This window comes from Microcaecilia unicolor, chromosome 3 (genome assembly GCF_901765095.1).
Source record: "Microcaecilia unicolor chromosome 3, aMicUni1.1, whole genome shotgun sequence".
Taxonomy (NCBI): domain Eukaryota; kingdom Metazoa; phylum Chordata; class Amphibia; order Gymnophiona; family Siphonopidae; genus Microcaecilia; species Microcaecilia unicolor.
In genome coordinates, this window is record NC_044033.1 from 203,097,034 (window position 1) to 203,119,717 (window position 22,684).

At 46.9% G+C, this 22,684-nt stretch overlaps 1 protein-coding gene across 1 annotated transcript in view; it reads left to right on the plus strand.

The window, feature by feature from the left end:
• Positions 1 to 1,518: 1,518 nt before the first annotated feature.
• Positions 1,519 to 22,684, plus strand: part of LOC115466126 — a 74,754-nt gene continuing 53,588 nt past the window's right edge. The window contains exons 1-2 of the mRNA XM_030197174.1: positions 1,519 to 1,606; positions 14,825 to 15,332. Of these exons, the coding sequence (XP_030053034.1) occupies positions 14,915 to 15,332 (418 nt within the window). The 5' untranslated portion in view covers positions 1,519 to 1,606; positions 14,825 to 14,914. The remainder of the gene's footprint in view (positions 1,607 to 14,824; positions 15,333 to 22,684) is intronic.

The following is a 22,684-nucleotide window of genomic DNA, read 5'->3' on the forward strand; positions in this document are numbered from 1 at the left end:
AGTCCCCTTTTGACATACGCCCACCATGGGACTTAGGTGCTGTGCCTTACAGAATAATGCGCATCCAGATGTGTGCGAATTTTAATGAGTGCCAATTAACATCATTAATTAGTTGTTAGCGCCCAATTATTGATAGTTCAGAGCTCAATATCTAATTTATTTGCGTACCCATATGAGATGCACGCCTACAGTTGGGTTCACAACTTTGGACACCATATATAGAATCCAGTATGACAGTAATGAGATATGACAAGCACGTAGGATCTCTAAGGGAGAGAAAGGGATAGTAGATTATGTGAATAGGCAGACTATAGGCCATATGGGCTTTATCTGCTGTAGTTTTCTGTTTCTTTTGTTTATGTAGGGCCTGCCCTGGTCGTGACTCAGTTTGGGAAACCTTGCCACAGGGTGTATTTAGAACAGGCATACGTGTGGATGCTACTGATGCATATATAAGATGCTTTACAGCTGCCAAATCTTGCTTTAGAATTTACACCCAATACTGCTCAGGAACCCTCATCCTTGCATTTATAATATGCTTTACAGCTGCCAAATCCTGCTTTAGAATTTACACCCCAATGCTGCTCAGAAACCCTCATCCTTGCATGTATAAGATGCTTTACAGCTGCCAAATCCTGCTTTAGAATTTACACCCCAATGCTGCTCAGGAACCCTCATCCTTGCATTTATAATATGCTTTACAGCTGCCAAATCCTGCTTTAGAATTTACACCCCAATGCTGCTCAGAAACCCTCATCCTTGCATGTATAAGATGCTTTACAGCTGCCAAATCCTGCTTTAGAATTTACACCCCAAAATAGTGTAGGATTTATGGTCCCTGGTTGTACCCTTGCAGGTCCTAATAGGTTTGTTAGAATGACAGATCTGGCCCGAAATATCCCTCTTGGAACTGGGTAACTTGGTAGCTCAGCCTCTGAGACTTTGACTGCTTGCACATTCCCAAGCCAGACAGCTATGTGAAGGCACCACACATGCACCGAAGCTTCCTCCACATCTTAAACGTATTTACTTTCAGTTTTGTTTCCCATATGCCCAAGTACGGAAGAAAAGAACACCTGACAGTGCTCTGCTGGCGCAAAACAAATAAACAAAAGGCCAAAGGGCAACCATCTGGTCCCGACCTCTGACTGAAATCAGAGCCGCTCCGACCCGTCCACCAACACAGCGATCTCCCGCCACTTTTCTCCCTTCTTCCCTTCTTTCCGCCTGGCCTTTCCTGCCACTTTCCAAAATGGCGGCGGCGCAGGGGCGGTCGCGTCGCGCTGACGTCATTGGCGGGCGGCGCGCTCCCCTCCCCCTTCTGTTCTGGCCGGGGACACAGAGAGAAGAGAGAGTGAGACGCACAGAAGAGAAGAAGAACGACGACGGCGGAGTGGCTCGAGCGGGCGCGCTAGCGCGGGAGGGGCGGTGCGCGAGCCAGGCCTGACGGGACGGGGCGGGGCGGAGGGGGGAGGCCGGGCGGCACTTAAAGGGACAATGCACCCAGAGCTCCGGCTGCGGCGGAGGAGGCCCCGGCCTGCTGAGCGAGGCGGGACGGAGGAGGAGGAGGAGGTGGCAACGGTAACGGCGGCGGTGGCGGCTCACTGTGAGTGTCTCTTGGGGGGTGGGGTTGGCCTAGACAAAGCGGGGGGTGGGGGAGGGTGGGAGAGGAGACTCGGTCCGGGCTGCTCTATTGTGCCCGGAGGAGGCTGAGGCGCTGCAGCAGGCCCTGCAGGTTCCTTCATACCGGCTTCTTTCCTCTCTCCCACTTTAATCACAAGGGGGAGTGTGTGTGGAGTAGGGGCCGTTAATAACAGCAGCAGACAGGGTGCTTATGTGTCCCGGGGGGGAGGGGGGTAATTAGGATTCACCCCACTCCTCATCCGTGGATGGGGAGCACAAACCCAGACTGTAATTGACTGGCCCTGGCAGGGTGCAAGGGATGGGATGAAGATCGGGGTTCCCCGCCCCACAAGGGGGCTTCTGACTGTCCCCCCCTCCCCTTGGGGTTGAGGGAGGTGGACAGCATCTTGCAGCTGTAAGATCAGCTGTGACTTGTATATTCAGAATAGATGGAGAGATTAGGTGTCTGGGCGCTGCAGCAGCTACTGGAGGAAATATGTTGCCTCTGAAGGGTGAGCTACTGATTGACTGGAGTGTTCAATTGGATTTGGCGATCAATATCTGTCCCCTAGGTGCTGGTATATTCTTCACTATTGAGCAGGTGTAATAGCATGTGTTTGCTGCTGGATGAAAGCTTCTCTGGCTTGGTACCTGGCAGGCATCTGCTGGACAGACTATTGCCTGGGCAGTACTTTATTTTATTCTCCTATTGATCTTTATATCTTACATCACGTGGTCCTTCTTGCACCAATGAAAAGTGCTGTCATAGATTTGTTTCTGTTAGTGTGTTTCCTGTATGTAGGTACCATGGCAGTGCACTCAGTGAGTGAAGAAAGTGTAGGTTGAAGCTTCTATCCTGTGTACAGTTGGGGAAGGGAGATTTTATAGACATGACAAAAGCTGCTTGGGTCAACTCAATGGCAATTCTCTATGTGGCTCTGTGTAAGAATGTGTGGTGGGGGTGCTTGGGAGGCTGTATATGCAGCCCTTGATGGAAGGAAGTCTGTTCTCATGCAGTGCCAGTTTGCACTGGCTCAGATTAGAGTCTGTGATTGCAGAAATCTGGAAGGAGCAATGGTTGGTTTAATGTACTGCATAAGGGTTGGACAAGTTACTGGAGGAAACATCCATAATATGGTATTAAGCCAGACATGGAGAAAGCCAGTACTTATCCCAGGATTGGTAGTGTGGCATCTTGCTACAATTTGGGTTTCTGTCAGGTACTTGTAACCTGGATTGGCCACTGCTGGAAGCAAGATACTGGCCTAGATGGACCATTGGTTTGACCCAGTATGGCTATTATGTTAACTAGAAAGTGTAATGGGGCAATAAAACATATTATTGAGATTTATTAATCATTTAAGGCAATGTACACCTTGACATAAAACTTTTGCTAACGGCAGTAAAATGATGGAATTTAATAAATTCAGTCAATGAGGTAAACTCGGAGAAGGCAAATTGAATTCTAGTAATAGTTAACATGGTACAGTATTGGAATTATAAATGCTTAACAGCACTGGAACACTATTATATAACAGTTCCTCCCCCTTTCCTCACTGTCATAATTGTCTGTATGCGTTATACAGTAATCTTAACATTGATTATATTGTAAGCCACTTGGATGATATTCCCAGCTGGGGGATTAGCAAATCTAAATAAAACTTTAAATGCTAGCAGAATTTGAATGATACCATAATAGGTAGTATGGAAGAAAATTCATCTAACATATAGGTACAAATTAGACACTTAATTGGCACACATTAAAACATTTAATTAACAGAGATATGATGCTAATTCTGATTGTACAATACAATGAAATTTTTGAATGTGTAACTGAGGGGTAAGTGCAATTGAGATATATAGGGGGGAAAAGATAGCACAAAGATTGTCAAAATCAATAGATGGATGGAGTGAAGTTTTCCAAATAAACAATATCATATCTCACTTCACAGATACTGTGTTCAGCTTTTTAGTATTATCCAGACTTATTGTTCATGTTTTATTATCAAACTACATCTAAAAAAACGGGGAGCAAAAAGCCTCAGACTGAATTTCGATGGCCTGCACTTTTTTTTTTTAAATAAACCTGCTGCGATCATTGGCATAAAAACACTGTATCATTCACCATCAGGGTGAATGATACAGCTGCTATTTATTTATTTGCTGCATTTGTAGCCCACATTCTTACACCACTTTGCAGGCTCAATGTGGCTTACATTATGCCTCAATGACAATTGTCATTAACGGAATGAGAAGAACAGAGTATTGTTTCAATTAAGGTACATAAGATATCAAGAAAATTAGAAGTAAAGAAATAGTTAATACATATCAGATATGCAAAATGTAGGATAAAGTGTAGCATTAAATAATAACAGTATGATTAAAGTAACCAAATTAAGGAGTTCAATGTTGATTAGTTCTAATACAGATGTGGTAATGAGTCTTTTATGAAGGATTCTTATTATAAGTCTCGTTGAATAAGTTAGTTTTCAGTGACCTCCGGAAGGCTGTCAGATCGTGTGTTGTTTTTAAGGCATTTGTTAGTGCATTCCAACATTGCTCGCAGATGTAGAAGAAGCTGGATGCATATAATTTGTATTTAAGTCCCTTACAGTTAGGGTAATGGAGGTTTAAGAAAGTACGTGAAGAACATTTTGTGTTTCTTGTTGGTAGGTCTATAAGGTCTGACATATAAATCGGGGCCTCTCCGTGGATGATTTTATGACCTAGATTGTAAGCTCTTTGAGCAGGGACTGTCTCCCTATGTCAATTGTTCAGCACTGCGTGCGTCTGGTAGCGCTATATAAATGCTAATAGCAGTAGTAGTAGCCAGGGTGCAGATTTTGAATGTAATTTGGTCTGTTAGTGGGAGCCAGTGTAATTGTTTCCTAAGGGATCTGGCGCTTTCATATTTCACTTTTCCAAATATGAATCTGGCTGCAGTATTTTGGACTGTCTGGAGTCTCTTAATAATTTGGGCTCTACATCCGGCATAGATGGAATTGCAATAGTCCAAATGACTCGATACAAGTGATTGCACCAAATTACGGAATACCTCCCTTGGGAAGAAAGGTTTCACTCTTTTTAGCTTCCACATTGCATGGAACATCTTCTTTGTTACATTTTTCACATGACTGTCTAAAGTAAGGTTATGGTCAATTGTGACTCCCAGGAGTTTCAGGGTGTCTGCAACAGGAAGAGTGTGATTTGGTATGTTTATGTTGGTGTAATTAGTTCTATTGTATTGTGACGAAAGGATAAGGCATTGTGTCTTTTCTGCATTAAGTTTCAATTGGAATGCATCCGCCCATGAATTCATTATTTGGAAGCTATGGTTGATTTTATTTGTGATTTCTGATAAGTCATTTTTAAACGGGATATATATCGTAACATCATCTCCATAAATGTATGGGTTTAAGCCTTGGTCGGATAGTGATTTAGCCAATGGTAACATCATCGAATTAAAGAGGATTGGTGAAAGTGGGGATCCTTGAGGTACTCCACATTCAGGTTTCCATGGTGATGATATCGATTTTGAAATATTATTTGGTAAGTTCTTGCAGTTAGGAAGCTACGGAACCAATTCAAAACATTTCCTCCAATTCCGAAATATTCCAGAATGTTCAGTAGAATATCATGGCTAACCATACCAAACGCACTGGACATGTCGAATTGTAGGAGGAGAACATTACTGCCAACTGCAATTGTTTGTTTGAATTTAGTTAGAAGTGTTATAAGTACTGTTTCAGTACTGTGGTTAGTACGGAATCCAGATTGAGATGCATGTAAAAATGAAAAATTGTTTAAATAATCGGTAAGTTGTTTAGTAACAAGCCTTTCCATTAGCTTGACTACAAGAGGGATGGAAGCAACTGGGCGATAATTAGTTATATCATTTAATTTTTTCTTCAGGTCTTTGGGGATAGGTGTGAGTAGTATATTGCCTTTGTCCATAGGAAAAAATCCATGTTGAAGCATGTAATTTAAGTAGGTGGTGAGGTCTGTTATGAAACGTTGAGGGGCAGTTTTTAATAAGTAACTAGGGCATGTGTCTAATTTGCAATGGGACTTGGTAAATTTATTGTGGCTATGACACGCCACATCTGAGCTTAGTAGTTGTTTTTGAGAAATTTAATCTTGAAACATTTAAAAATTTTAAAAATATATAAAATTGTAAAAAAATTAAGTGGTTTCAGTTGATATCGGGAGAGGTTTTTATGCCAGTGATCGATGCAGCAGGTTTATTATAAAAAGACTGAATTTCAGTGTCCTGCACTATCTGAGGCTTTTTCCTCCCCATATTTTGTTTGGTAATAGAACATGAACAATAAGTCTGGCTAATGGCTAAACTTTATGTACAGTTAAACAAGATATGAGGAACTGGTCTAAGCCAATCCAGGTGCGGAGTGAGTGGATAGCCTGTCACCACATGTGGCTTAGGGGAAGAGACAGGCTTTCACCTGCTTCCTGAAATACAGGTGGTCTGGAGTTAATAGTTCTTCTGGGAATATGTGGGAGCTACTTCTGAGAAGGCTTGCTGGTGGATATCACATAGTGCAGTTTCTTTTGACAGATAATGATGCTCCTTGACAGGACCATGGATGTCTCAAAGGTGTGCTCAGGGTTAACATATTCTTTACGTACTCTGGATCATCTTATCTGAGGACCTTGAAAATCAAGGAGTGGAGGAGTGGCCTAGTGGTTAGGGTGGTGGACTTTGGTCCTGAGGAACTGAGTTCGATTCCTGGCACAGGCAGCTCCTTGTGACTCTGGGCAAGTCACTTAACTCTCCATTGCCCCATGTAAGCCGCATTGAGCCTGCCATGAGTGGGAAAGCGCGGGGTACAAATGTAAAAAAACCCCAAACAAACATGGAATTTTAAATGTAGCCTTGTAAGGTACTGGTAGCCAGTGTAGCTTTTGCAGGAAGGGTGTGATGTGGTCATGGCTCTTGCAGCCTTCTGTCAGTCGTGCTGCAGCATTTTGAATTTGTTGGAGCTGGTGCAAATTCTTTTTGGTTTGACTTCTGGTTTGACCAGTGTACAGGGCACTGCAGTAGCCCAGTTGTAACATTACCACAGTGGTCCACGCCATGATAATGTTATGATTGGGCTTTTTGATTGATATTCTCGTATCTATATCTATGTAAGTGATGAGTCTAACAATATCCCAAGATTCTTGACTTGTGAATTGAGGGGGAAGTTCCTGTTTCCCAAAAATGATAAAGGAATTAACATTATGAAGAAGGATTTGAATAGACTAGTGCAGTGGTTCCCAAACCTGGTCCTGGAGGCACCCCAGCCAGTCAGGTTTTCAGGATACCCACAATGAATATTCATGAGAGTGATTTGCAAGCACTGCCTCCACTGCATTCAAATCTCTCTCATGAATATTCATTGTGGGTATCCTGAAAACCTGACTGGCTGGGGTGCCTCCAGGACCAGGTTTGGGAACCACTGGGTTAAGACATGACTGAGATAGGGATGTAATAGAGGTTTAACACTGAGTAATGTGGAACAGGTAAATAGGAAGCAATAGCTAAGCTGTGAAATTTGTTGCCCAAAGATGTGGATTAGCTGTTTTATTTTATTTATTATTTTTTAAGAGGCTTGGACAAATATCTGGAGGACAAAAGTCCATAAAAAAATTATTAGGTAGATTTGGTGGGCTTCACTTTTGTCTTCTGGGGCAGAGCAGACTTTCTTATTGGAATTAGCTAGGTATTCCCAAGGGACCTGAACTGGTGGCTGTTGGAGATTGGATGCTGGGCTCGGTGCACCATGGTATATTTTTAAGGTAATTTCACGGGGAAAGGGAATGGGATTTAATATACCGCCTTTCTGTGGTTTTTCCAACTAAATACAAAGCGGTTTACATATTATATACTGGTACTTATTTGTACCTGGGACAATGGAGGGTTAAGTGACTTGCCCAGGGTCACAAGGGGACACAAATAGATGGTATATTTTTATTATTTTTGTGAACGTCTCTGCTATGCCTGACAAGACAAGTGGTATATTAAGGTAGTATTTTATACATTTGTTGATTGAATTCTAGTGGCAGAGATCGTGCCTACATTATAGGTGCAATCTTCTTCAAAAAACAGATCCAATAAATATTTCACATATTTCAATATCATTTTAAGAGATTCTTTCTTCTCTTCACTGATGAATATTTTGCGATCTGGGGTAATCGTATGTGAGGCAAACGGCTGTCTCCCAATATACAGACACTTTCTCTAATGCCTTCCAAAATTATAATTACCCAGAAACTCCTTGTGTTAATCACTAAATAAATGTATCGTTAAAAAAACAATTTTTACAACAATGAGTGCAAAAATCTTGTATCATATTAGCCCTTATCTGATCATGCCAATTGCTTATATTTCAGAAAACAACCAAATCACGTTTCGAGCCAGCAACAGCTCTGCATCAGGGTTTCAACAAGCATTCATTCTGCAATACAAAACTTCCTTATCAGTAGCAGATGAATCCATTAACTGATGGGTTATGTCCGCCTACCAGCAGGTGGAGATAGAGAACACTGAAAAACCATAGTGCTCTATGGACGGCTAGCTCCATCTGCCTTCAGTATTGCTCTATCTCCCAGCAGGTGTGGACGTAGCTTGATCAGCTCCTGGAAAAAATTCTGTCTGGGGTGGCTCCTGTGCTTTTGCCAGTTGAAGCAGGGGTTGTGGCTGGTGGTGCCCACTTTGAAGGCATATAGGTTTGCCCTTTCCCTGCCTTACCCGTCCCCCTGCCTACCGGAGTACCTCTGTTGCTGCCTGCCTCTAACTTTCCTCACAGCGTTAAAAAAAAAAAAGAAATACGCATTGGTTCTGCGTGGCTATTCTGAGGCTATTTTCCACGTGCAGCTTGACCGGAGCTCGTTTGACTCTGTCTTTTTAGGTGAGAGTGGTGCCCAGCTCCTCTGGGGAGGTCCGATCGGGGTAAGTTTTGGCGCGAAGCTGCCATTTTACTTATATAATGCCGGCCGGACAATGGCTGCTGAAGCAGTTAAACGCTGCTCCCATTGTGGTAAACGTAGATCAGCAGCTGGGCTCTGTAAGACGTGCTCTTTAGACGGTAGAGCTGGTACGAGCATGGCGAGCGATGATTCTTTCCACTCAATGGAGCTGGCAGCGGGCGCCATTTTGAAAGCGCCGCACGCCTCGACTCTCGCTGTTGCGGAGGAGTCTGAGTGCAGGGGGACGCCTCGGTTAGAGGCTACCAGAGGAGCTCTTGTTCTCGTTTCTCCTGATTCGGAGACGGAGGGTCAGGGTGAGTTTTTCTCCCCGGAATTTGTGCTGTTAATGCATAAAGCTTTCATGCTGAAAAGAGGTCTGCCGCACGTGTCTTGACACTGCGCTGCTACCTGGTTTCCCCCCCGGGTGTTAATGGCCCGGGGCTGGCTGATTCCCCCGAGCGTTGGAAGGACGCGAAACATAGACTGGTAAATTCCCCGTTGGAGAGTGGCGCACTTCCTCCCCCCCCCCCCCCCCCCGGTGCTCAGGCGGTGTGGATTCTGAGGGTTCTGGCAGGGCCTCATGGTCTGAACAGCCAGAGGAAAGTGCCGGTTTGCCACTGGATCTGGATGATCCCACTGCGGTGAGGATTTTGCACCACGATGAGCTGCCAGCGCTCATTTTGGACGCCTTGCAGGCTCTCTCGATTCATGATCCTGCCAAGGGCGAGGCCTCCTCTGGTAATCCGAGGATGGCGAATACTAAGAAGCCTGCTCGAGCTTTTCCTGTGCATGACTCCATCCAAGAGCTTATTTCAGCTCAATGGTCTGAACCCGAAGGACCTTTGAAAGTGGCCAGGGCTATGGGTCAGCTTTACCCTCTAAGTGAGGAGCACTTGGCCCCTTTGGTGATGCCTAAAGTGGACGCCTTGGTCACGGCGGTGACTAAGAGGACCACCCTCCCTGTAGAGGGAGGGGTTGCCCTGAAAGATATACAGGACCGGCGGCTTGAATCCGCATTGAAACGGTCATTTGAAATCTCGGGCCTCGCCTTAAGGGCGTCTATATGCAGTTCCTATGCAGCCTGGGCTTGCCTTTCTTGGTTACAACGGGCAGTGGACCAGCCTGTTGATGGTGCGGAGTCCCTCTCTGAGGTTGCACCGAGATGGAGTCGGCCTTGTCATTTTTAGCTGAACAGATGTCTGTGGCGGGTGTGGCCCGCCGCCTTCTATGGCTTCGGCATGGGGCGGCTGACATGGCCTCTAAGCACAGGCTGGTGAAGCTTCCTTTTTGGGGCCAATTGTTATTTGGAGAGGAGCTGGAGAAGATTATGAAAGACCTGGGGGACCCTAAACCCCAGCGCTTACCTGAGGATAGGCCGAGGCCTTCTTCCAAGGGTTCTGTGTGGCCCTCCTCTTCCAGACCTCGCTTCTGTAAAGCTCGCAGGTATCGTCCCGGGGCGCTCTGCTGGGGTTTCTCAACATGCCCGTTTTCAGCAGATGAACTCCTTTCGCTCGGACAAGCGTTCCTCAGCGGCCGGTTCAAGGCCTGGAGTTCAGGGGCGGCCCCTTTGCCGGTCCATTCCTCGATTTCCTGCAGTAGGAGGACGTCTTTCCCTCTTTCTCGAGGAATGGACAAAGATTATCTCTGATCAGTGGGTCCTGGACCTGATCAGAGAAGGTTACTGATTGTAATTCAGCGCCCCGGTGAGAGACGTATTTGTGGAGTCCCGATGCAGTACTGCCGTCAAATGGGCGGCGGTAGAGGAGATCTTACAAGTCTTGTTGCACCTTGGAGCGGTGATCCCTGTGCCTCCCGCCGAACGCGGTTGCGGTCGCTACTCTGTTTACTTTGTGGTGCCTCGAAAAGGCAGGTCTTTTCGACCGATCCTTGACTTAAGGTCAGTCAACGAGACTCTAAGAGTGAGACTTTTTCGCATGGAAACCCTGTGCTCCTTCCTTGCCGCGGTACAGCCAGGAGAATTTCTCATGTCTCTGGACCTAAAAGAAGCTTACTTGCACATACCTATTTGGCTCCCACATCAACGGTTTCTCCGGTTTGCGGTGTTAGGAAAACATTTCCAGTTTCGGACCTTGCCTTTTGGCCTCGCCACAGCTCCCCGCACCTTTTCCAAGGTTATGGTGGTAGTAGCTGCCTTTCTCAGGCGACAGGGTATCCGGGTTCACCCGTACCTCGATGACTGGCTCATCAGAGCAAATTTGGCAGACGAAAGTCGTCTGGCCACAGCCATAGTGGTCTCAGTACTGCAATCTTTGGGCTGGGTTGTCAATATACCCAAAAGTCACCTTAGAGCACTAATTTAAAACTAAAGAAATGATTCCTTAATAACTGGCTGGTTTAGTTTATGCCATTTACCGCAGGACACACAGGAACATATAGACATAAAATTAAAACAGTAAACTTAAAACCAATCATTGAAATTGTGCACGGTTAAGAAATTGTTTAGGGTTTCAGAATAAAAGACCCAAAAATAAATCTTTCAGCAGCCAATCATAAGTCACAGCACACAGACAGAATAGAAAAAGAAAAACCACACTCATACACATACACAGTAATTGTCCCACATACAGAGGTGTCTCAGTGTATTGAGGACAAAATCCTAATCCTAAATTTGGTAAAATGAAACATTTAAATTAGAGCTAATCTAACAGGCCATGAAAGTATACAACGGCAAAGCTTAATAGTAACACATGCAGTAAATAAAAATATACTCACGATTCGTGCAACGTAATCTCCAGCGCAGAAAGTCAATTAAGAAAGAGGACAGTTGGCGGGATCACCATGCACTTCCGAACACTCGGTGGCGTAGGGGGGTCAACCGCAAAATAGAAAGCCCCTACCAGAGATCTAAATAGATGTCCGATCACAAGTATCTGGTGTTGGGGGCGGAGGAGAAGACAGGATATAATGGGTAGTGAACAACATCACCCAATATGTATAATAACAGGACCTAGTGAGCAAGTGGTCTCAGTACTGCAATCTCTGGGCTGGGTCGTCAATATACCCAAAAGTCACTTGATCCCCCCCCCTCTCAATCTCTCGAATATTTGGGGGTCCGGTTCGACACGGCCTCGGGGTTTGTTTTTCTACCCGATCAAAGGTGGTGCAAGCTTCAGAATCAGGTCCGCCGCTCCTGCAGCTGCCTCGCCCGTGAGCTTGGGACTTTGTCCAGCTGCTGGGGTAGATGACGGCCACTTTGGAGGTAGTGCCATGGGCGAGAGCGCACTTGAGACCTCTGCAGATTGCCATGCTTCGACGATGGTCTCCAGTGTCCCAGGATTATCAACGCAGACTCACGTGGCTCCCTGCGGCTCGGTTCAGTATGGCGTGGTGGCTCTCCGACAGCATGCTGCAACTTGATCCGGACTCAGCATCTTGGCTGGCACTGCTGCAACTCGGCATGGATTCAGCATCTTGGCTGGCACTGGAACTCAGACTGCGCCACACAAACTGCTGATAAGCCCTGAGCTTGGGAGTTTCACAACGCCTTCTTTCAGCGTCAGCTGCAGGAGTATCCCGCAGGGCTGGATCCAAGAGAAGTCTGCAGCGGTACACGAAGAGCATGGTAGCAGGATCAATAGCAAGAGACTGGGTTTACAGAGAACCCAAACACGCTCTCTCTCCGCTGCAGCTTCAGGGGTATTCTTTAATACTGGATCAAAGAGAAGTTGTTCCCGGTAATCACGAAGCGTGATAAAACTATTAAGATCAGAAACTGGGTCAAGATCAAAATCCAAACTAGGAGCGGCACCCGGGCTGAGACCCGGATTGCCAACAGAGGAAAAATTCATGGGCAGGAAGCCCTGCTGGAAGGATGATTTCGCCGAGCTCATGGCCTTTGCATTCTGTCAGGCTTCTCTCGGAGGCACTGGGTTGTGAGCCCTTGGACCCCTGCCGTGGAGCGGCAGTGGCAGGCAAAATCGCCTCCAAACCAGAGACAAGGCAAAACAGGACTGGAACGCACCAGACTGGTCACACTGAACTGGAACACATGGGACTGGACCTAGGCTTCACCTACACATAGCTGCCGTTCCCCGGGGGTTGAGCCCCCCGGGTGCAGGCAGCCGGCAGGACTTGGAGGAAAACTGGTACTGGAACTAGCAGGCAGGAACACCAGGAATCAGGATTCAGAAGTGCCCGCAGGCACCTAGACAAAAGCAAGGCAGACAGGGGTGCAGGGCTATGGCTGGAGCTCCAGTAGCTGAGAAATACAGGCAGAGAACAGGACTAGGGCTGAAGCTCCAGTAGCTAGAAATAACCCTGCTCCCTGCCGGTAAGGCTGGAGCTCCAGTAGCTGAGAAATACAGGCAGAGAACAGGACTAGGGCTGATGCTCCAGTGGCTAGAAATACAGGCAGGGAGCAGGGCTATGGCTGGAGCTCCAGTAGCTGAGAAATACAGGCAGAGAACAGGGCTAGGGCTGAAGCACCAGTAGCTGAGTAATTCAGGCAGAGAACAGGGCTAGGGCTGAAGCTCCAGTAGCTGAGAAATACAGGCAGAGAACAGGACTAGGGCTGAAGCTCCAGTAGCTGAGAAATACAGGCAGGGAGCAGAGCAATACTGAAAGCTGCCAAGCTGCCACTAAGAAAGAAACCCAAGCCAGGAATACAGACCAGCGGCAAGACTAGGAAATAAGCAATAGAACCAAAACTAGCTACACACAAGCTAACTAGAATCAAGCAAGAAACTCAGAGTAGAACTGGACTAGGCAGAAGTGCACAGTGCACCCCAACAAACCAGGGACCTTAGACGATGCAAAGGCCAACACAGAAGTTTCTAGGTGATTAATAAAGCCCATCAGCACCTGAGGCTCAGCTGCAATCTCCAGGCAACTGCGGGTGCTGTTCATGCACAAACAAGAAAAAGTCTGGCAGCCTGGAAGATCCGGACTGGACCGGGCTGAAGCCTGGAACGGGTAGGGACAGCAAGACAGTCTATGGCAGCCACCGGTTCTGGCCACCAGAGGGCGAGGAGCAAAAAGAAGCAGGCAGAAAGCATACTGAAGCACAGAGTGGCTCAACATACACAGGTGCAGTACAGTGGAGAAATCAGAGCCATGCTGGAAGCAGCCAGCACACAGAGACAGAGACAAAGCTAACTCAGGAAGAACAGACAAAAGCCAGCTTAGAAGCTGACCGCCAGAAATAAGGTAAGCCTGAGAGGGGTCACGACCACAGACGAGACACAGATTCCTGCCCTAACTAGGGAGTGCTTTTGTACATCCCATCAGTTAATGGATTCATCTGCTGCTGATGACAAGGAAGGGACAATTAGGTTCTTACCTTGGTAATTTTCTTTCCTTTAGTCACAGCAGATGAATCCATGATCCCTCCCTGTCTGGTTATTTGTTCAGTTGTTTCCTGCAGACATGTTCCCTCATTGGGAGAAGTTGGAAAACAGCCTTCAGGACTTCTGTTCTGTTACAGGAGGTTGAGATTGTTCCTCCTTTGTGTGATTATTGCTCCTGTTCTGGGACATTCGTTCGCTGTGAAGAAAGTTCATGTTATTCTACTTTGAGGATACACTCTGCTTTGGAAGTTTTGAATACTGAAGGTAGATGGAGCTAGCTGTCCATAGAGCACTATGGTGTTTCAATGTTCTCTATCTCCACCTGCTGGTAGGCGGACATAACCCATCAGTTAATGGATTCATCTGCTGTGACTAAAGGAAAGAAAAATTACCAAGGTAAGAACCTAATTTTCTCTTACTCAATAGAAAAGTACAAATACATTAACACTTTTTTTTTAATGAGTGCTTTTTGTATTGCAAAATGAATGAATGCTTGCTATGCTGTGCGGTTCTTATATTCCGCTGTTCAAAAGCGGAAGAATTGTACCATTGTGTTTTATTCTTTCCAACTCAGTGTCTTGTTGGGAAGCCATTAGATGTCTGTTTTAGACTTTGGTCTTTCCAAAGCAGTTGATGTTTGTTTGGGTTCTTCTCCAATCAGTTTCCTCATTTCCAAGTTGGAGGTGTGCATAGAGCTTATGAAATTTTTTTCCAACTCATCTGTTTTGCCTGCAGTATTTCATGTACTGTCTTTGACCATAAACCATATCTAGCATTTATGATAGTCATCCTGATGCGTAACTGAGCTGTATTTACATGCATTTGGCCTAAGAATAGGGTCTAATTGTGTAAAAATAGATTGATCATTTGCTAAGCCTAAGGGTAGATTTTACTGTCCTTTCTTCTCATTGCCCCATTTTCTTTTCCAGGTTTCCAAAGCTACCTGTCTGTGAAGACCGTAATGCCCTAAAACTGTGAGGGTGGTGTGGGGATTCGAAACGTCTTGCAACCTGCAAGCGATGGAGGGAGTATCCTCTCCTCCCTTACCCGAAGAGCAGCAAGAGCAGCAACGGCAGCAACAGGTGGAGGAGGGAGAGGATGACGACGATGGAGAAGGCACGCATGTGCTGGTCACCCTAGAGCCAGACGAAGAGGATTTCCCCACCACAGCCGGAGACGAGATTTCAGTGGTCATTGTCAAGGAGTCGGGCACATCTCCACGGAGGCGGGCAGACTTGTCAATGGGGGTGCCTGTTGACGCTAACTCTCAAGGGTCGTCCTTCTATCCTCCCTTTGAGGATCCAAACAGGATGACTCGAAAGGGCATGGTCACCTCGGGAAATGAGATCATGTGTGGCTTTCAGGAGGATGCTGGTCTTTACACACATATCTCACGTTCACAGCAGTGTTTTAGGTCGCACGAAGATGAAGCTGAGGGTAAGTGATTTCCACTATGCGTTTCAGCAATGCTTCATCGCGTGTGGGGGAGGGAGGGACAGAGGAGTCTCGAATGCATGGAATGTGTGAGGGAAAAAACTGAGAAGGTCGTTGATACATGGGATGAATTGTTCCATGGCATTGGAGGAAGCCAAAACAGTGGCAGAATTCAAACTTACTCAAGACAGATTGATTGGGGCCTTGGTTGCAAGGGAGGGAGGAGGCCGAACTTGAATTAAGACCATATATCGGTATATTAGTTGCACACAAAGGGCAGACCAACATAGTAGGCTTAACTTAAGCACCAGTTCTATAACTGCAGTATCGCGTGTAGTTGCCGTTACAGAATACTAGCTTTGAGTCCGTATGAGCACTTGGCCGGTGTAAATGTTCGTTCCCAAATACTGGCAGTTAAGCGCATAACGCGCAGTATTCTGTAACTTAAACGTCTAATTGCTTGGCACTCCCCTGACCTGCCCATGCCTCTCCCACATCCACACCCCTTGAAGTTGTACGCCGTTTAAATTAAGCACGAAGGGTTGAGTTCTATATATGATGTGAAAAAAATTGGCGCAGGAAAAGAAAACCGCACTTAGCACTATTTTATAAATCTCGCTTAAAGTTAAGCGAGGTTTCTCTGAGCACAAGCAGGCTGCTTGTTCTCACATGTGGGTCGACGTCCGCGTCGGCTTAGGAATCGCATTTTGCAAGGAAAACAAAAACAGTTTTGCCAGAGTTTTCTGGTGCGTGTGCAGCGTTCACTGCGCATGCGTGGATAACTTCCCGCCCATCGCGTTAGCGTTCCTGCTCAGTTTTCTTTTCTCCGCGTTGAGGTTCGGTAAGGTTTTTTTTTTCTGCGCTCCTCTCAGGCCCAGGGAAGAGTCTTCGTGAGTAATCGCTATTTTCTCCTATTTTTTTTTCTTTATTTATCTTATTATTATTTAAAAAAAAAAGAGCTCCCGTAGTGTATTTTTAGTTTTGGCCCTTTTAAAAAGTTTCCTTTGTTTTTTTTCGATGCGGCTGAGTTATTTCCTTATATATATATATATATATATATATATATATATATATATATATTTATATATATTTTTTTTTTTTTTTTGTGTGCCCCTTTTCTTTAACAGGCACAATTGCATCTTTTATTTTTGCCGAAGCCATTTTCCTTCCATGTCATCGAAGACACCCAGCGGCTTCAAATGTTGTACTCTGTGCAACCGGACCATCTCAGATACCGATACCCACGCCTGGTGTATCCAATGCCTTGGGCCCAGCCATAGCCCAGCCGCTTGTAGTCTATCTTCGTATGAAGAAACAGACCCAAATGTCTTGAAGCCCAACGAGAGAAGCTTTTTGGGGCTCGGTCCGGACCTTCAACATCGACATTGGTACCAAAGTCATCGGTGTTGACATCGAAAGGAGCATCGACGTCGGGAAAAGAGGTAATGGCTGCTGAGAGACCAACTTGCGCTGGGAGCAGTGAGGCGTCGAGTGGGTCTCCACCTGCCTCAAGGCCTCCTATTATGCAGGCCCCCCGGGACCGACCTTCGTTGGACCCGGCCCCGAGGAGACGTGAGGATTCCACGTCCTCCTCTTCAGTACCGAGGAGTCTCAATGTCTGGCGTCGAACGAAGGTGAAGAAGCACTGCCATCGTTCTCCTTCGATGCACGGTACCGGGAGCTCCGGGGCGTTGAGAGAGTCGGCACCTGAGAATTGTCGGCGCCAAGAGTATCGCTTCCCCTCGATACAGGAGGTGCCGATGTGTCGATCTCCTAGCAGCCTGGTGCCTGCTCCCGAGCCTCCACAGATTCTGACACTGCCTGTTCCATTGGACCCCCGCAGCCTTGTCCAATGGCGGCTTCAACGAGCGCATCCGGCCTTTGTTTCCAGAACTTCTGGAAGGATTGCTGCGCTGTCAGCTTTGGTGTCGGGGGTGCTTTCCGCCTTCTGTACCGTCTGCTACAGCGGTGTCTGGCTCTTCACCTGCGGTGAGGTCCCCGACCGTGGTGCTGCTTGCAGCATCGGCGTTGGCTGCCACCCAGGTCTACTCCCCTTTGATGTCCTTTGGAGGGAGCTTTGCCGCAGTCGAACTGGGCATCAGCCTCTCGACATCGCCATAGAGGACATAGTTCCTTGCATCAAGGCAGGTTCAGTGTTGAAACACCTTAACACAGGCTTTATTCCGATACTGAGCAGGAGCGCTCGTAGGAGTCAGAGAAAGATCCCAGGTACTTTTCTTCTGATGGGATTCCCTCTGATCCTTCCCCTCCACCAGAGAGGAGACTATCTCTATCTTTTTCCTTTTTTGTCTGGGAAATGGCTACGGCTATTCCCTTCCCTGTGGAGGTTGAGGATGAGCCCAGGGCTGAGCTGCTCGAGGTCCTGGATTATTCTTCGCCACCTAAAGAGGTTGTGACAGTTCCTCTGCATAAGGTACTAAAGGAAGTCCTTATGCAAAACTGGTCGGCCCCTCTGGCCCTGTGATCCCGAAGAAAGCTGAATCCCTGTATCGGATCCACGGTGAACCTGGATTGATGAGGTCCCAGTTACCCCACTATTCCATGGTGGTAGATTCCGCCCTCAAGAGAGCCAGGAGTATTAGAGACTTTGCTTCGGTGCCCCCAGGCAGAGAACTGGATTCTTTTGGGAGGAAGACATATCAGGCTGCTATGCTCTCTGCCAAAATTCAGTCTTACCAGCTCTTCATGAGCGTATACTTGCAGGACTCAATACAGCAACTGTCGAGCCTGGTTGGTGCACTCCCTACGAAGCTGGCTGAGCCTTTTCGCCAGGTGGTCAGGTAGCAGAAGGCGTGTTGAAAGTTCCTGGCCAGGGGTATGTTTGACACTTTTGATGTAACATCCAGGATTGCTGCTCAGGGTATAGTGATGTGCAGACTCTCTCATGGTTGTGTGTCTCGGACCTGGATCATTCGGTCCAGCAGCGAATGGCGGATGTTCCTTGCTGGGGTACAACCTTTTTGGTGAAAAAGTAGAGGAACTTGTTGATCAGATCAAGAAGCATAATGATGCTATGGATTCTCTCTCCCACCGGGCGCCTTCTGCAACTGCCTCCTCATCTAGGAGGTATTTTGGGGGGAAGAGGAGTGCTCCCTATTCCTATCCTAGGCGTAGGTACACTCCTGCTTCTTGGCAGCCTGCCCAGGCTCAGCCCCAGCATTCTCGTTCTCGTCAACAGCGTGCGTCTAAGGCCCATACTGCTCCCCAGCAAAAGCAAGGGATGAGCTTTTGACTGGTTCCAGTTAAGCATAGCCTTAATAAAAGTGACTTACCGATTGGAGGGAGGTTGATATTTTTTCACCAAAGGTGGCCTCTTATAACCTCCGACCGGTGGGTTCTTCAAATTGTCCGGTTGGGATACACCCTCAATCTGAAATCTAAACCTCCAAATTGCCCACCGGGAGCTCATTCTTACAGCTACCAGCACAAGCAGGTACTTGCAGAGGAACTCTCCGCCCTTCTAAAGGCCAATGCGGTTGAACCCGTTCCACCAGGAATAGATTCCCAGCCCTTCTTTCCCCTGTGGAAGAAGGATTGGGATTCTATTCCAGGTACTTCCTTGTGCAAACGAAAAATGGGGATGTGTCCCATCCTAGACCTAAGGGCCCTGAACAAATTTCTAATCCGAGAAAAGTTCAGGATGGTTTCCCTGAGCACCCTTCTTCCCATGATTCAAGAAAATGATTGGCTGTGCTCTCTGGACTTAAAGGATGCTTATACACACACACATCTCTATACTCCCAACTCACAGGAAGTACCTTCGATTTTGGCTGGGAGCTCAGCACTTTCAGTACTGTGTACTGCTCTTTGGTCTGGCGTCTGCCACCCAGAGTGTTCACAAAGTGCCTAGTGGTAGTCGCAGCGTCACTACGCAGACTGGGAGTGCATGTGTTCCCTTATCTCGACGATTGGCTGGTGAAGAGCACCTCGGAGGCAGGCGCTCTACAGTCCATGCGAATGACTGTTCAGGTGTTAGAACTACTGGGGTTCGTAATCAATTACTCCAGGTCCCATCTCTCCCCAGTTCAAAAGTTGGAATTCATTGGGGCTCTGTTGAACAAAAAGACAGCTCGATCTTATCTTCCCGAGACAAGGGCAGACAACCTCCTGTCCCTGGTGTCCATAGTTCGAGCGTCTCAACAGATCACGGCTCGGCAGATGTTGAGACTTCTGGGGCACATGGCTTCCACGTTTCACGTGCCTTCTATGGCAAGCCTACACATGAGATCAGCTCAATGGACTCTAGCTTCCCAGTGGTAGTTGTGGGGAGTCTAGAGGATGTAATCCAACTGTCCACAGACTTCGGAATTCTCTGCAGTGGTGGACGATTCAATCCAATTTGACCTTGGGACGTCCATTCCAAATTCCTCAGCCACGAAAAGTGCTGACGACGGATGCATCTCTCCTAGGGTGGGGAGCTCATGTAGAAGGGCTTCACACTCTAGGAGCCTGGTCCTTTCAGGAAAAAGATCTTCAGATCAATCTCCTGGAATTGCGAGCGATCTGGAATGCTCTAAAGGCTTTCAGAGACCGGCTGTCCAACCAAATCATATTGATTCAGACAGACAATCAGGTTGCGATGTATTACACCAACAAGCAGGGGGGCACCGGATCTCGCCCTCTGTGTCAAGAAGCCATCCAGATGTGGCTTTGGGCACTTATCTGGCAGGCGTAAACCACAGTCTGGCCGACAGGTTGAGTAGGATTATGCAACCTCACGAGTGGTCACTGGACATGAATGTCGCCCGCAAGATCTTCCGAGCGTGGGGCACCCCCTCGGTGGATCTTTTTTCCACTCAGGTCAATCACAAGGTCCCTCGGTTCTGTTCCAGGCTCCAGGCTTCAGGCCCACGACAGACTAGTGTCAGATGCCTTTTCTCCTGCATTGGGGAACAGGCATCCTGTATGAGTATCCTCCATACCTCTAGTAGGGAAGACTTTGCTGAAACTCAAACAGACTGCAGAACCATGATTCTGATTGATCCCTTCTGGCCGCGTCAAATTTGTTTCCCTCTTCTGGAGTTGTCTTCCGAGGAACCGTGGAGATTGGAGTGTTTCCAACCCTCATCACCCAGAACGAGGGGTCGCTTCTGCATCCCAACCTCCAGTCTCTGGCTCTTACGGCCTGGATGTTGAGAGCTTAGAATTCGCCTCTTTGAGTCTTTCAGAGGGTGTCTCTCGAGTATTGCTTGCTTCCAGGAAAGATTCTACGAAGAGGTGTTACTCTTTCCAATGGAGGAGGTTTGCCGGGTGCGACAACAAGACCCTAGATCCTCTTTCTTGTCCTACACAGACCCTGTTTGAATACATTCTACACTTGTCAGAGTCTGGTCTCAAGACCAACTCCGTAAGTGTTCACCTCAGTGCAGTAGTGATCATGGGCGTGTAGAGGGTAAGCCTATCTCTGGACAGTCTTTAGTTGTTCACTTAATGAGAGGTTTGCTTTTATCAAAGCCCCCTGTCAAACCTCCACCAGTGTCATGGATCTCAATGTCGTTCTCACAGCTCTTGAGCCACTGAATTCCTGCCATCTGAAGTACTTGACCTGGAAGGTCATTTTTTGGTGGCTGTTACTTCAGCTTGTAGAGTCAGTGAGCTTCAGGCCCTGGTAGTGCATGCACCTTATGTCAAGTTCATCATAACGGAGTAGTCCTCCGCATGCATCCTAAGTTCCTGCCAAAGGTGGTGTCGGAGTCCATCTGAACCAGTATTCGTCTTGCCAACATTCTTTCCCCGTCCTCATACCCGTCCTGTGAAAGCAGTTTGCATACCTTGGACTGCAAGAGAGCATTGGCCTTTACGTGGAGCGGACAAAGCCCTTCAGACAATCGCCAGTTGTTTGTTGTTTGTTTCTTTCGATCCCAACAGGAGGGGAGTCACCATCGGGAAAACGCACAATCAACAATTGGCTAGCAGATTGCATTTCCTTCACTTATGCCCAAGGTGGGTTGACTGTAGAGGGCCATGTCATGGCTCATAATGTTAGAACCATGGCTGCGTCAGTGGCTCACTTAAAGTCAGCTTCCATTGAAGAGATTTGCAAGGCTGCAATGTGGTCATCAGTCCACACATTCACATTTCACTACTGCCTTCAGCAGGATACCCGACGCGACAGTCGGTTTGGGCAGTCGGTGCTGCAGCAGAATCTGTTTGGGGTTTAGAATCCAACTCCACCCACTTAGACCCATTTTTGTTCTGTTCCAGGCTGCACTCCCAATTAGTTCTTTATGGTTTTAGGTCAATCTCAAGTTATGTCCTCGCCGTTGCGAGGCCCAGTTGACCAATGTTCATTGTTTTGAGTGAGCTTGGTTGCTAGGGATACCCCACATGTGAGAACAAGCAGCCTGCTTGTCCTCTGAGAAAGCGAAGATACTTACCTGTAGTAGGTATTCTCCGAGGACAGCAGGCTGATTGTTCTCACAAACCTGCCCACCTCCCCTTTGGAGTTGTTGTTGTTTATTTGTTTTTATGCTTTTTGATTAAACTGAGGAGGCACGCTCACACGACGGGTGGGAAGTCGTCCGTGCATGCGCGGTGTGCGCTGCACACGAGCCAGAAGACTCTGGCAAACTTGTTTTTATTTTGCTTGCAAAATGCCGATTTCTGGGCCAACGCTCAGCCTGCTGTCCTCGGAGAATAACCTTCGCTTTATAGCACATGTGTAGTGTCCCCTGGCTAAAATTTTTAAGTGTGACCATTTACGTCAACTAAACCCTGGTGTTAGTGCCTGCGTGGATTGGGCATATTCTATAACTGCGTGTTGTTTTTAGGAACCTCATGCCCCTCCCATGACACACCCCTTTTGAGATCTGCGCATTTCAATTGCTCGTTACCAGCCAATTAGCGCTGATTGACTTGTTAACCAATTAAATTGCATACACGATTTGACCATGCTGCCAAATTCACGTGCATAACTTTAAGGCACCAATTTAAATAACGTGTGGCATAAACACAAAGGAATCTGGAATGGATTCAAAGAAGCTTAGCGGAAATTAGGTGGCACCACCGTAACTGGGAAACAATCCAGCAGACTTCTAGCGTCAATTATGGCTTGTTGATAATTAGCACCAATTAACTAATTCATGTATACAGGTAAATAACCTCTACACGCTCAATTAGTGTCCTTTATAGAATTCGGGGGAGTGTTGGGTTTTTTTGTACAATTTTATTTTTTTTATATACCCTTTACCTGATTCTTCCTCTCTTCACTCTTGTTTCTCTTCATTTATATTGATAAATCATTAAGCTACAGCAGTGGTTCCCCGAACCTATCCTCAAGGATCCCCCAGCCAGTCAGGGTTTCAGGATATCCACAATGGATGAACGTAGGTGCT